The sequence below is a fragment of the Meriones unguiculatus genome, chromosome 18, assembly GCF_030254825.1.
Source record: "Meriones unguiculatus strain TT.TT164.6M chromosome 18, Bangor_MerUng_6.1, whole genome shotgun sequence".
Taxonomy (NCBI): Eukaryota; Metazoa; Chordata; class Mammalia; order Rodentia; family Muridae; genus Meriones; species Meriones unguiculatus.
In genome coordinates, this window is record NC_083365.1 from 50,366,982 (window position 1) to 50,381,058 (window position 14,077).

General features: G+C 40.8%; 1 protein-coding gene across 1 annotated transcript; it reads left to right on the forward strand.

Moving 5' to 3' along the window:
• The first annotated feature begins 10,143 nt into the window (after positions 1-10,143).
• On the forward strand, positions 10,144-11,073 carry LOC110564895 (olfactory receptor 4X1-like). Its single transcript, XM_021662443.1, has one exon. It carries the CDS (start codon positions 10,144-10,146, stop codon positions 11,071-11,073), a length of 930 nt encoding a protein of 309 aa, XP_021518118.1.
• Positions 11,074-14,077: the final 3,004 nt, after the last annotated feature.

Genomic DNA, 14,077 nt, shown 5'->3' on the forward strand with positions numbered 1-14,077 from the left:
AAGCACTATTCCTATTTGTCTTAGAAAGCGCCAGATAGCTTTCCAGAGTGGTTGTACCAGTTTACATTCCCACCAGCAGTGGAGCAGGGTTCCCCTTTCTCCACAACCTCTCCAGCATGTGTTATCGCTTGAGTTTTTCATCTTGGCCATTCTGATGGGTGTAAGGTGATATCTCAGGGTCGTTTTGATTTGCATTTCCCTGATGGCTAATGAGGATGAGCATTTCTTTAAGTGTTTTTCTGCCATTCGATATTCCTCTGTCGAGAACTCTCTGTTTAGCTCTGTTCCCCATTTTTTAATTGGATTACTTGGTTTGCTGCTTTTCAGCTTCTTTAGTTCTTTGTATATACTGGATATTAGTCCTCTGTCAGATAAAGGGTTAGTGAAGATTCTTTCCCAATCTGTAGGCAGTCGTTTTGTTTTGATGATGGTATCCTTTGCTTTACAGAAACTTTTCAGTTTCATGAGGTCCCATTTATTGATTGTTGCTCTTAGAGCCTGTGCTGTTGGTGTTCTGTTCAGGAAGTTGTCTCCTGTGCCAATGAGTTCTAGGCTGTTCCCCACTTTTTTTTCCAATTGATTTAGGGTATCTGGTTTTATGTTGAGGTCCTTGATCCACTTTGACTTTAGTTTTGTGCAGGGTGATAAATATGGATCTATTTTCATTTTTCTGCATGTAGACATCCAGTTGGTCCAGCACCATTTGTTGAAGATGCTGTCTTTTTTCCATTGAATGGAATTGGCTTCTTTGTCGAATATCGAGTATTCATAGGTGTGTGGATTTAGTTCTGGGTCTTCTATGCGGTTCCATTGATCCTCCTTTCTGTTTCTATGCCAGTACCATGCAGTTTTTATTACTGTTGCCCTGTAGTACAGCTTGAGATCAGGAATGGAGATACCTCCAGATGATCTGTTGTTGTACAGGATCGTTTTGGAGATTCTGGGTTTTTTGTTTCTCCATATGAAGCTGAGAATCTTTTTCAAGGTCTGTAAAGAATTGAGTTGGTATTTTGATGGGAATTGCATTGAATCTGTAGATTGCTTTTGGCAGTATGGCCATTTTCACAATGTTAATCCTACCAATCCATGAGCACGGGAGATCTTTCCATCTTCTGATATCTTCTTCGATTTCTTTCTTCAGAGACTTGAAGTTTTTCTCAAACAGGTCTTTCACTTGCTTGGTTAGGGTCACACCAAGGTACTTTATGTTATTAGTGGCTATTGTGAAGGGTGTTGTTTCCCTAATTTCTTTCTCAGCCTTTTTGTCTTTGGTATATAGGAGGGCTTCTGATTTTTTTGAGTTGATTTTGTATCCTGCCACTTTGCTGAAGGTGTTTATCAGCTGAAGGAGTTCTCTGGTTGAATTTTTGGGGTCGCTCATGTATACTATCATATCATCTGCAAATAGTGACACTTTGACCTCTTCCTTTCCGATTTGTATCCCCTTGATCTCCTTTAGTTGTCTTATTGCTCTGGCTAGGACTTCAAGTACTATGTTGAAGAGATATGGGGACAATGGACAGCCTTGTCTTGTCCCTGATTTCAGTGGGATTGATTTAAGTTTCTCTCCATTGAGTTTGATGTTAGCTATAGGCTTGCTATATATTGCCTTTACTGTGTTTAGGTATGTGCCTTGTATCCCTGATCTCTCCAAGACTTTAAACATGAATGGGTGTTGGACTTTGTCAAATGCTTTTTCGGCGTCTAAGGAGATGATCATGTGGTTTTTCTCCTTCAGTTTGTTTATGTAGTGGATTACATTGATGGATTTCCGTATGTTGAACCACCCTTGCATGCCAGGGATGAAGCCTACTTGGTCATGGTGGATGATATCTTCGTTGTAATTCTTAAATGCCTCCCTCTGCCTCCCAAGTGCTGGGATTAAAGACCTGTGCCTCTCAAGTGCTGGGATTAATGGCATGAATCACCACCACCCTGTTCATTGTAACTCTAGAATTTAGAAAAGACCTAATCACAGAGATCTGCCTTTCTGTGCTGTGATTAAAGGCATGGGCTAGCAATGCCCTGATCAAATGTTTTATTTTGGCTCCAACTCACTCCAACTCTTAGAGATTTAGAAAATGAGTTTGAACTATAGCAACCCTTTAAATTTACTTAAAGCATTTTAAATCTCTTAACTGTGTTTTTAAATATTAAACAACAAAAGTATTCCCTTTATTTAAGAAGAAAACTCAAAACTTGATGTCATGGCATGGACATGTGAAAGTCTACATTCTAACATTCTAACATGGAACAAAATAACCAAAATACAATTTAGCTCTGGATCCAAGTGCATTCTGAAATTTTTTTTCTACCAAAGCCAATTTGCTCTCAGCCTCAGCTGATAATTTTATTGGACTATTTATGTCTTTATCACCTTATATGGTTTGAAATAAATTAATTGGGTCTTGAGTAATTAATCCACTTGTGGGCCATAGCCAGTTAATATCTTCCAGCAATTTTTGAAAATCATTAAGAGTTTGTAATTGATCTCTCCTGATTTGTACTTTTTGTGGTCTTATTTTCTTTCTTTCTTTCTTTCTTTCTTTCTTTCTTTCTTTCTTTCTTTCTTTCTTTCTTTCTTTCTTTCTTTTCTTTCTGTCTTTCTTTCTTTCTTTCTTTCTTTCTTTCTTTCTTTCTTTCTTTCTTTCTTTCTTTCTTTCTTTCTTTCTTTCTTTCTTTCTTTCTTACACTTTATTCACTTTGTATCCCCCATAAGCCCCTTTCTCCTTCCCTCCCGATCCCACCCTCCCTCCCACTTCTTCATGCATGCCCTTCCTGAAGTCCACTGATAGGGGAGGTCCTCTTCTTCCTTCTGATCTTAGTCTATCAGATCACATCAGGAGTGGCTGCATTGTCATCTTCTGTGGCCTGGTAAGGCTGTTTCCCCCTCAGGGGGAGGTCATCAAAGAGCAGGCCAATCAGATTATGTCAGAGGCAGTCCCTCTTCCCATTACTATGGAACCCACTTGGACACTGAACTGCCATGTGCTACTACTGTGCAGGAATTCTAGGTTATCTCCATGAATAGTCTTTGGTTGGAGTATGAGTCTCTGGGAAGTTCCCTGTGTTCAAGTTTTCTGGTTCTGTTGCTCTCCTTGTGGTGTTCCCGTCCTCTCCAGCTCTTACTATTTCCCACATCTTACATAAGATTCCATGCACTCTGCCAACAGTTGGCCATAAGTCTCAGCATCTGCTTTGATAGTCTGCAGGGCAAAGGCTTTCAGAGGCCCTCTGTGGCAGTCTTATTTTCTTAAACTTATCTTATATCTTAGATAAGTGATAGAATCTCCTCTATCTATCTATCTATCTATCTATCTATCTATCTATCTATCTATCTATCTATCTATGTGTGTGGAGTTACTTGTAATCCCCAGCAAAGCAAAATTATCTTTAATTCATCAAACTTTTTTTAAAGGTATCTGCATCTGGATCAGGCAATAAGATATCATCTATTCATATTATTGGTGCTGATCTTGCCTTTAAATGTCTAACTACCCTTTTACATTCTGAATTAGCATTTTCAAAAGCCAAAGATTTGATTACTATTTTCCTGACTTCTGAATCTGATACTATTCTACTCACAGCTGAAGTCAATCTTATTTTCATTTAGTGGTCTTTTTTAAAGCTTGTCTAATTTTCTCTGTGTCTGAGTATTTTTCTTACTTGCATTTACAAGTCTTTCTAAGGCTTGTATCTTATCAATCCACTATTCATATTTTTCTTTTTCCTGTATCTCTAAAGTTTTTTTTATTGAATGGGTATGCAAATCTACTGTGGTTATTAAGGCTAAAATATGAAATACCAAAATTATAATAATCATAATTGGAATTGAGCCAATTTCAGTTATGTCATTTTGCCCTTCATTTTCTGCATCCATTTTCAAGCAATCTAAAGTAGTACCATACAGGGTTCTAGTGCCTTGAATTATGGTACTTCCATCCTTAACTCTCTGTGTGAGGACTTCCCAGGTGACTTAAATCTGATGGCTTCTCACATTGTCTACAGCTGGAATGATTTCTCTGTCTGTGTAGTCATGGTATGCATTGGAGCACCAAAATGATATTTTTACTTTTTAAATTTATTTTTTTATTATACTTTGTATCCCAGTTATAGCCCCCTCCCTTGTCCCCTCCTAATCCCACCCTACCTTCCCTTTTTCCACCCAAGCCCCTCCCCCAGTCCACTGATAGGGGAGGTCCTCTTCCCCTTCCATCTGACCCTAGCCTATCAGGTCTCTTCAGGACTGGCTGCATTGTCTTCCTCTGTGGCCTGGTAAGGCTGCACTACCCCCAGGGGGAGGTAAACAAAGAGTCAGTCACTGAGTTCATGTCAGAGACAGCCCCTGTTCTCCTTACTAGGGATCCCATTTGGAGATTGAGCTGCCATGGGCAACATCTGTTCAGGGGTTCTGGGTTATCTCCATGCATGGTCCTTGGTTGGAATATTGGTCTTTGCAAAGACACCTGGGCCCAGATTTTTTTGGTGCTGTTGGTCATCTTGTGGAGCTTCTGTCCCTTCTACGTCTTTTTATTTCCCCCTCTTTCATAAGATTCCCTGCACCCTGCCCAAAGTTTGGCTATGAGTCTCAGCATCTGCTTTGATACCCAGCTGGGTAGAGTCTTTCAGAGGTACTCTGTGGTAGGCTCCTGTCCTGTTTCCTGTTTTCTCCCTCTTCTGATGTCTATCCCATTTGTGTTTTGAGTGAGGACTGAGCAATTTCCCTAGGGTCCTCCTTCTTGCTTAGCTTCTTTGGGAGTATAGATTTTAGAATGTTTATTCTATATTACATGACTAATATCCATTTACAAGTGAATATATACTGTATGTGTGTGTCTTTCTGCTTCTGGGTCACCTTACTCAGGATGATCTTTTCTAGTTCCTACCTTTTGCCTGAAAATTTCATGATTTCCTTGTTTTTAGTTACTGAGTAGTATTCCATTATGTAAATGTACCACAATTTCTGTATCCATTCCTCAATTGAGGGACATCTGGCTGGATTCTGGCTATTACGAATAAAGCTGCTACGAATATGGTTGAGCAAATGTCCTTGTTGTATACTTGGGCATATTTTGGATATATGCCTAGTATTGGTATAGCTGGATCTTGAGGAAGCACTATTCCTGATTGTCTGTGAAAGTGCCAGATTCATATCCAAAGTGGTTGTACAAGTTTACATTCCCACCAGCAATTGAGGAGGGTTCCCCTTTCTCCACATCCTCTCCAGCATGTGTTGTCACTTGAGTTTTTGATCTTAGCCATTCTGATGGGTGTTTCAGGGTTGTTTTGATTTGCATTTCCCTGATGACTAAGGATGTTGAACATTTCTTTAAGTGTTTCTCTGCCATTCAATATTTCTCTATTGAAAATTCTCTGTTTAGCTATGTACCCCACTTTTTAATTGAATTACTTGATTTGTTGGTATTTAACTTTTTGAGTTCTTTATATATGCTGGATATTAGTCCTCTGTCAGATATAGGGTTGGTGAAGATCCTTTCCCAGTCTGTAGGCTGTGGTTTTGCCCTCCTCACAGTGTCCTTTGCTTTTCAGAAGCTTTTCAGTTTCATGAGGTCTCATTTATTGATGATTGATCTTAGAGCCTGTGCTGTTGCTGTTCTGTTCAGAAAGTTGTCTCCTGTGCCAATGAGTTCAAGGCTCTTCCCTGCTTTTTCTTCTAATAGATTTAGTGTGTCTGCTTTTATGTTGAGACCTATGATCCACTTGGACTTTAATTTTGTTTCTTAATCTGTCAAATAGGAATGCCAGTTGCTATGGGAGTATGTTACTTCCACTATTTGAGATATTAAAAATCAGAAATACACAGAAATGCAAATGCAGTACACTATTACTTTGGAAATTATATCTTGCAGTTAGGGACTTTCTGATGTCCTTTCACTATGTTCTGGGAATTTTTTGGAAAATACTTATAATTGTAATAATGAACGATTGGAAAGGTCTTACAATGGATGTTAAGAGAGAACTGGGGCAACAATTTTACCATGTCCATTTTGGTTATGCTCTTATCTTTACAATGAGTGAGGTGGACAAGATGAGCTCAGAAACCCTTCCATTTGAACATTCAGAGATGTTCAAAGTACATGTGTAAGGTGACCTGGTTTTCTTTGATTGGACTTTTCCTGGAATTCATTGATATCATAGACATAATGAGTTGTGAGAGGGCAAAAGAGGCCACCTGGAGCCCCTGATGGTATTGTAATGGACTGTGATGTTGGTTTCTTCTCTGTCACTAACCTGAGAATAGAGGAGGGAGGACCTCTGGGGCCAGATCATCAGGGGCCTATCATGAGGGAACAAATAGAAATCGTGGCTTTGTAATTGGATTAATTAGAGAGAGCTACCTTAACCCTGAATGAAGGAAATGAGAAATTGACTTTTGCTGTTCCCAAACACTCCCCAGGCAGGGGATGTTCAGGGAATTCAGCTCTCTGATCTAAATTCTTTATCTCTCACACCTTAACTGCTTCAGGATCCTTGGTCCAGCAAACATTCCCAACTTCCTTTTCATAGGTTTTTATGGTAGAATGATCTTAATATATCCCCCTCTCTCTTTCCTAATGAAATCCCTGTTAGGCACTGGAGTTGGCTCACAGAGGTGTCAGCATTGATGACAACTGCTCTCTTTGGGTAGTGCAGATTCTGAGTCTGTTGCTTTCACTGAACTGTTCCATGGATGGAAAAACACTAGCTGGCACATTTCTTCTATCCCTTCCTTCTTCTAGTCTTTTCTCCTTTATTTTCTAACAAGGTCTCATGTATCCAAGGCTGGTCTTGTACCTGCTAAGTAGCCAAAGATGATCTTGGGCTTCTGATCTTCCTGACACCATCTTCATGTGCTGGGATTGCAGGCACATATCATCATGCCCAGTCGTATGTGATTCTGGAACTTTCTGCATGCAAGGTAAGCACTTTACCAATTGAGCAGTAACCCAGTCCCTGTATTGACCCATTCCATTGTTGGTACTCATGCTTCCACTGCAGAGAGCCTTTCTCAGATTTGCTCTCCATCAGCTGGTGGGCTGGCCTTAGACATCAATTTGTTAGAATCTTAACTGTCTGGCTAAATTACAGAGTGAGAGTTAGATTGCAGTTTGGCTCAGAGCAGATCATGTAGTCATATGGCTAACTAAGAATAATTTACAATGGTGTTTTTACAAATTTGCTGTTATGTATTTCTTTTGAAAATAGTCTTTTAAGAAATCCGAAGGACCTGGCCAAGACTTCTTTATACCTGACATTCTCTGGAGGACATAAAGGTATTAACTTCATCTGAGCCTGAATGGAGATAAGCCTATGCACAAGTCTGAATTATGGGCCTGGAAGTGGGATACAGTGATTGAATGCTCATGTAGCATGAATAAGGATTGGTTATTATTCCAAGCACTACAGAAAAAAAAGAAATAAGCCCAAATTTTGCTGAAGAATAATCTTGAACCAAGATTTCAAAATTTTAGACTTACAAACACACACTGTATATGTCTTTGACCACTTTATTTTTAGATATGGCTAATGAAAATATAACCTTTTTCTTGGAGTGACTGTGAAAATGAACCCATTTTATAACAGTGAATGAGCTGGAAGATAAGATTAAGAATAAAGGCAATTAAATATTTCCAAAGTAAGTTCAGCCACTAAGCCTTTCCTGGGGTGTGCTTGGAGTTATTTTCAGAAAGAAGATTTTACTTTTTGAGACCATGTACCCTGAGTGGCTGGTCCATTTTGAGAGCTCCTCCATTGTTTTCATAATATACAGAGGACTCAGGGATCACACCAAAATGCTTGCTAGCATCTACTGTTCTCAAATCTGTGTAGAGTGCTACAGAGGATATAAGGCATACGCTAGGTGCCTTCAAAAGTTTACAGTTTTGCTGGTGAGAGCTGATGGGTCTATGTCAAACATTTAAGTTTAGATAACTCTTAGTACCTATGTGCTGGTGATAAGCTCTGTGGTCTGCAACACAAACCTTGCAAAGGTCATTTTCTCCTGGCATCAAACTTTTCTGACTACAGAAGTATGCTTTCCCCATCAGGATCTCTAAGCTATGAAGACAAGTTTTCTCAGTAAGCATTTTATCCTGGGGCAAGTGGCCCACTGGAGTCGGAGCACATTATTGTTAATTTTCTTACTGTTATTGTTTACAATTTCCATTTTTCTCTTAGCTTTGCCCCCGCCCCCCAGGAATGGGTCTTTTCTCTTTCTGTTCTGCCTCCATAATGGAGTCAGATTTGAGTCAGCAGTAGAGAAGGAGTGGGTAGATAACATTGTTGAGTAGCAGCTGTGAAAATTGGCTCTCATCCAGTTCCAGGCCATACACCATGAGATCCTGGGCCCCAGGGTCTCCCTCAGTAGGATGAGAAACACATGAACTTCCTTCCAAAACCAACAGCTTATGATTATTGAGTAAAAGAAAGAGGAGGAAGAAGCTCTTGTATCTCATTGATCTATCCTTCCTGTGATATATCTTTGGAGAAAAAGTGGGAGAGAGGGCATCTGGGTCAATTGTCTTTCAGAACCACATAGTACACGAAATTATAAAATAGGAAACATCACACGGGAAGTCACAAAGTAGGAGCTAGAAGCATCTAAAAGGTTTTCAAGGAAGTTGCTTATTGACTAAGTTTAATTTAAGCTTCTATGTTCATCTCTATTTAAGGTTTCATTAACTTCAAATCCCAGAAATATCCAGGTAGCTAACTGTCTGATAAGAATGTGCACTTATCTTTAAGAGTACTTAACTTTGTCTCCAATAATCAAGAATTTAGAATTAAGATGATCTAGACCCCAGAGGTGAAAAGTCATCATTGTCCATGTTTAACTTCTCTGATGGCACTGTAATGAAATTCTCTCAAACGCTTTTTCATTTTCTCTTAGAAGACGTTGGTTCCTTTATTATTCTGCCCTAAGACCATTTAATTTTTAGCTTTTTATGATGACTACATTGCGCCTATACCTTAAATATTAATAATTTTAAATTAAAACCAACCTCATCTGGCTCGACCCAAACCAAACCAGACCAGGAATGGTTGATAGGTCAGTTGGTAAAGATCTTGGCATGGAAGAATGAGTATCTGAATTTAATCCCCAGCAACCAAATAAACAACAAGATGTGACAGTGCTTATTTTTAAGCCTATTGCTGAGCAGGCAATTATAGGTGGTTATCTCAGATTTGATCTCAGGTTTGCTGGCCAGCCAGCCTAGGAGAATTTATAAGACCCATGTCTTAAAAAAAGGGAGGAGGGTGGATGGCTCTTCTGTGGAATTCCACTTGAGAGTTCCCTCTGGCCTCCACATATACCACATGCACCCACCACTTCTGTGTGTGTGTCGGTGGGAGACTCTTGTATCAGAATCCTGGAAGACTGCACATTTCCAAAGGTGGTGTTATACACCCCTCCACTACAGGAGTGCTTTTAGTAACCCCCTTTAACAGCCATGAACTGTGTGATAAGGTAAATAAAAACAGTTATGCTTTAATACTTTATACTCTGATTTTAGCATACACAAACTCAGGAGCCGGGTAAGTTTTTACCAATTGCAGAATAATTAGAGTTGAGAAATTCTATCAGTCCTTGTAGAATGTGGAATTCTATCAGTCCTTGTAGAAGTCCTGGCGTAGGCAGGACTATGTCTTCATGTAAGTCTAGTGTAAGTAGGAGATTCAGGGCAGACCTTTGAAGAACGCAAACAACCGTCCAAGTATGAAATTTGTGATCTTGGGTATGCGGTTGAACCTGGTTCTCATTTTTCTTATTTTCTAAAATATTCTCATATTTTCCTCTGGGCATATCTTTATTTCATTTGTGATAGAGTCAGGTAATGTTTATGAATTTATATCACCACAAAGTGAAATTGCAGCCTAAGACTAATGTCAAGCAGTAGATAATTGCTATTTAGTTACTTGCATCATGTAATCCTTGATACAAGTCAGGGATGGGAATGGGAATGGGGAGGGGAATGGGAAGGGGCAAAGGAAGAGGGAGGAGGAGGGGAAGGGAAAAGAGCAGAAGGAGAGGAAGAGAGGTGACAACAGAATACAAAGTCCAAGGATGATGCCTCTCATTTCTGTAGGAGTTCTGATTCCAATTTCTGTTATTTGAAGCTCTCAGAACCTGCTCTTCAAAACATGGCATCTACAAGCAACGTGACAGAAATTATTTTCTTGGGTTTTTCCCAGAGCCAATATGTACAGAAGGTCATTTTTGTCATGTTTCTCCTGATGTACATAGCCATTGTGGTGGGCAATGGCCTCATTGTGGTGACTATCATGGCCAGCAAAGGGCTTTCTTCTCCTATGTATTTCTTCCTTAGCTACTTGTCATTGGTAGAACTCTGTTACTGTTCTGTCACAGCGCCCAAACTCATATTTGACTCTTTGCTCAAGAGGAAAGTAGTTTCTCTTCAGGGATGTATCACACAAATATTTTTCCTCCATTTCTTTGGCGGCACCGAAATATTTCTTCTGACGGTGATGGCCTATGACCGCTGTGTGGCCATCTGCAAGCCCTTGCACTACGTCACCATCATGAACAAGAGAGTGTGTAGCCTCCTGGTGGGGGCAGCATGGAGTGGGGGCTTGCTGCATTCTGCTGGACAAACCTTCCTCATATTCCAGCTGCCCTTTTGTGGTCCCAACATCATTGACCACTACTTTTGTGACGTTCATCCAGTGTTGAAGCTGGCTTGCTCAGATACCTTTCTTATCAGCCTGCTAGTCATCCTCAATGGCGGTTCCATCTCAGTGATCAGCTTTGTGGTGCTACTGGCTTCTTACGCGGTGATTATGCATTCCCTGAGGAGCCACACGGCAGAAGAACGGCAGAGGGCGCTCTCCACCTGCGCCTCTCACCTGGCTGTGGTGGGTCTGTTTTTCATACCCTGCTCTTTTGTCTACATGAGGCCCTGCATCACCCTCCCTGCGGACAAGTTTGTGGCAGTGTTCTATACGGTTGTCACACCTCTTTTGAACCCGATTATTTACTCTTTCAGAAACACTGAGGTGAAAAATGCCATGAGGAGACTTGTGTGGAGGAAGGTGACATGGGAAGAGAAATAGAAAATTTACGCAAAACAGGGACAACAGAGATGGGAAGTTGGGGGTACCTCAGATCTCACCTACTCAGTCTCTACTTTGTCTAACAGTGACCTTATTAAAACTTCAATTTCCTCATCTTTACAGCAATAGAAAAACAACAAAGATATCTAGAATGGGTGAAAGGGATATTTTAGTACCGCAGTCGCCTTGAGGTAGACTGACAGGTCTGGAGAAAGTGAACATTTTCAGAACCCCAGGTCGTCTGGGAAAGTTGGGGAGGGAGCTAAAACAGGAGGTGGTAGTGTTCATTGCTTGGCACTTTGTCAGTGTTCCATTAATATTTACTGATTAAATGACTAAATGAATAAATACCAGTTATGGAAGATGAAGCAATGACAACAACTTATAGGTATTACAGATATTATAGAAATATTATCATAAAAGCATTTTCTTATCTTTGGACTAAGAGTTTTCATTCAAGTGTTTATCCTGGAAGTTGTGTAGTAATACAACACAAACAGAATTCAAAACCCTGAGAAAATTACAAAGTCATATTAAGTGAATGAATATATGAAAGAATAAACAAAATATCACAGACTCTATGTAATTGTGAATTAATATATTAATTCAACAAAAACTATCAATGGCTCCTAAGTATCCTAGACCAGGTTGATGTCAAACACTTAAATGCTTCCCCTAACATTGACTATTGTAGTGGTAAAATGAGAGACAGAGAGAGACAGAGAGAGAGAGAGAGAGAGAAAGACAGAGACAGAAAGACACACACACACAGACACACACACACACACACACATACACACACACAGAATTAATAGGAATCCTTGACTCCAAAAGTGGAGTTTTTTCTCAGCTGAGTTTTTCTCAGGTATATAAATCAATAATTGTGAAAAGTGAAAAAAAAAGTTCTTTTAGAGTTCATCAGTACCTGGAAGATAGTTATTCTGGGTCCAGGGTCAAAGGTAGGTTGGAAGAGTATTAGGAAAAAGCAAGTGAAATATTACATAATGGTGTCTTTTTTAAAAAAATCATTTATCTTTTATTTTTTTTTTAAATTTCAGTTTATTTACTTTACATCCCAAGAGTGCTCCTTCCCTCCTCCCCTCCCAGCACCTCCTTCCTCTCCTTTTCCCTTCTCATCTCTCTTTCCCTCCAGAAAAAGCAGAGCTCCCCTTTCCCATATCAACTCTCCCCAGCACATCAAATCACATCAGGACTGAGGCCAGGCAAGGCAGCCCTGTCAGGGATGGTGATGCAAAAGCAGGCAATAGAGTCCATGTTAGAAACAGCAGCACCCCTCTCCACTCACCAGGCACCCTATATGAAGACCAAGCCGCCCAACAACCACATATGTGCAGGGGCCCTAGGACCAGACCATGCATGCTCCTTAGCTCTGAAAGCCCCCATAGGTTTGGATTAGTTGTCTCTGTTGATCTTCTTGTGAGGTTCCTGTCCCCTCCAGGTCCTTCCATATCTCCCCCAACACTTCCACAGGACCTTCAGAGCTCTGCTCCAGGCTTGGCTGTGAGTCCCAGCATCTGTCTCCATCCCCTGATGGGTGGAGCCTCCCACATGACAGTCAAATTAGGCTCCTGTCTGCAAGCAGAGCAGAGCATCACTGACAGTGTCAGGGGCTGGCTCTCTACACTAGTGGGTCTCAGGTTGGGCCAATTATTGGGTGGACATTTCCTCAGTCTTTGTTCCCCTTTATCCCTGCACTTCTTGTAGGCAGGGTAATTTTTCAATCAAAGGTTTTGTTGGTGGGTTGCTGTTCCCCTCCTTCCACTAGTCCTGCCTGGCTAGGAGGTGGTCACTTCACCTTTATGTACCCCCTGCCCCGACCCCCGTTAGGAGTTTTAGCTAGAGCCGCACTCATGTCCTCCCAGGAGCCTACCCTGTCACAGGCCTCTGGCTTGACAAAGAGATGGCCCTCCGCAATTTCCCTTTTTGTTCCCAGCCCTCTCACCTCCCACTCCCATTCTCCCCACATCTGATTCCCCGCTCTTGTTTCCCTCCCCATTCCATCTCTTGCCCAGTTCCTTCTCTTCATCCACTTCTGCTGTCTATTCCATTTCCCCTTCTGAACGACATTCTGGCACCCTGGCCTGGGCCCTCATTATTTCTTAGCTTCTTTGGGTCTGGGAGGTAGTATGGTTATCCTGTACTATAGGTCTAATATCCACTTAGCAGTAAGTACATACTATGTCTATCTTTCTGGGTCTGGGTTATCTCACTCAGGATGATCTTTTCTAGGTCCATCCATTTGCCTGCAAGTTTCATGTTTTCCTTGTTTTCAATAGCTGAGTAGTAGTCCATTGTGTAAATGTACCACAATTTCTGTAATCTTTTTTTTTGGTTGAGGGACATCTAGGTAGTTTTCAGTTTCTTAGTTCACCTGAGATGTCACCATAAGAATACTAGTGTGAAATAGCTCATACATAAATATTTATTTCTTTTTGTTCTGCCAGCTCAAAGTGATGGCGCCAGAAGATTAGGTGTGTCATAAAGGGCTTGCTTTATGACACAAGGATATTGGTTGAATTATTTGCCCAAAGAGTAAAGTGGGGAAGAGAGATCTGGTGAGATCATAGGCAGCTGAGTTGAGTATTAAACTTTTTATCTGGATGGTAAAACATGACTGTGCAATGCCGGGAAATCTGGAGTCACAGGCTCTCTCAGACTTTGTCTACTTCTCTGTATTAACATGCCTGGGCTATGGCCAAGACAGGGCCTTGGAGGACTCTGGGTTTAAATTACTGATTCAGTGCCAATGTCGTTCAGCTTGGGAGATGGAAGAGACTGTTTTAAGAGTTGAGTCTTCATTTCAGACACTCAGGGAAGACACCTTCAACTTTGGTTTTCGGAACAGGAAAGAAAGCAGAGTGACGGTGCTCATATTCTCTCTTGTCTTCTATTTAGTGACTTCATCCAAGAAATCAAACTTTGGGCTGTCAGAAGTGAGATCTTTAGGGAGGAATACTAGGCATCTATTTCCCTGATTGTCTTG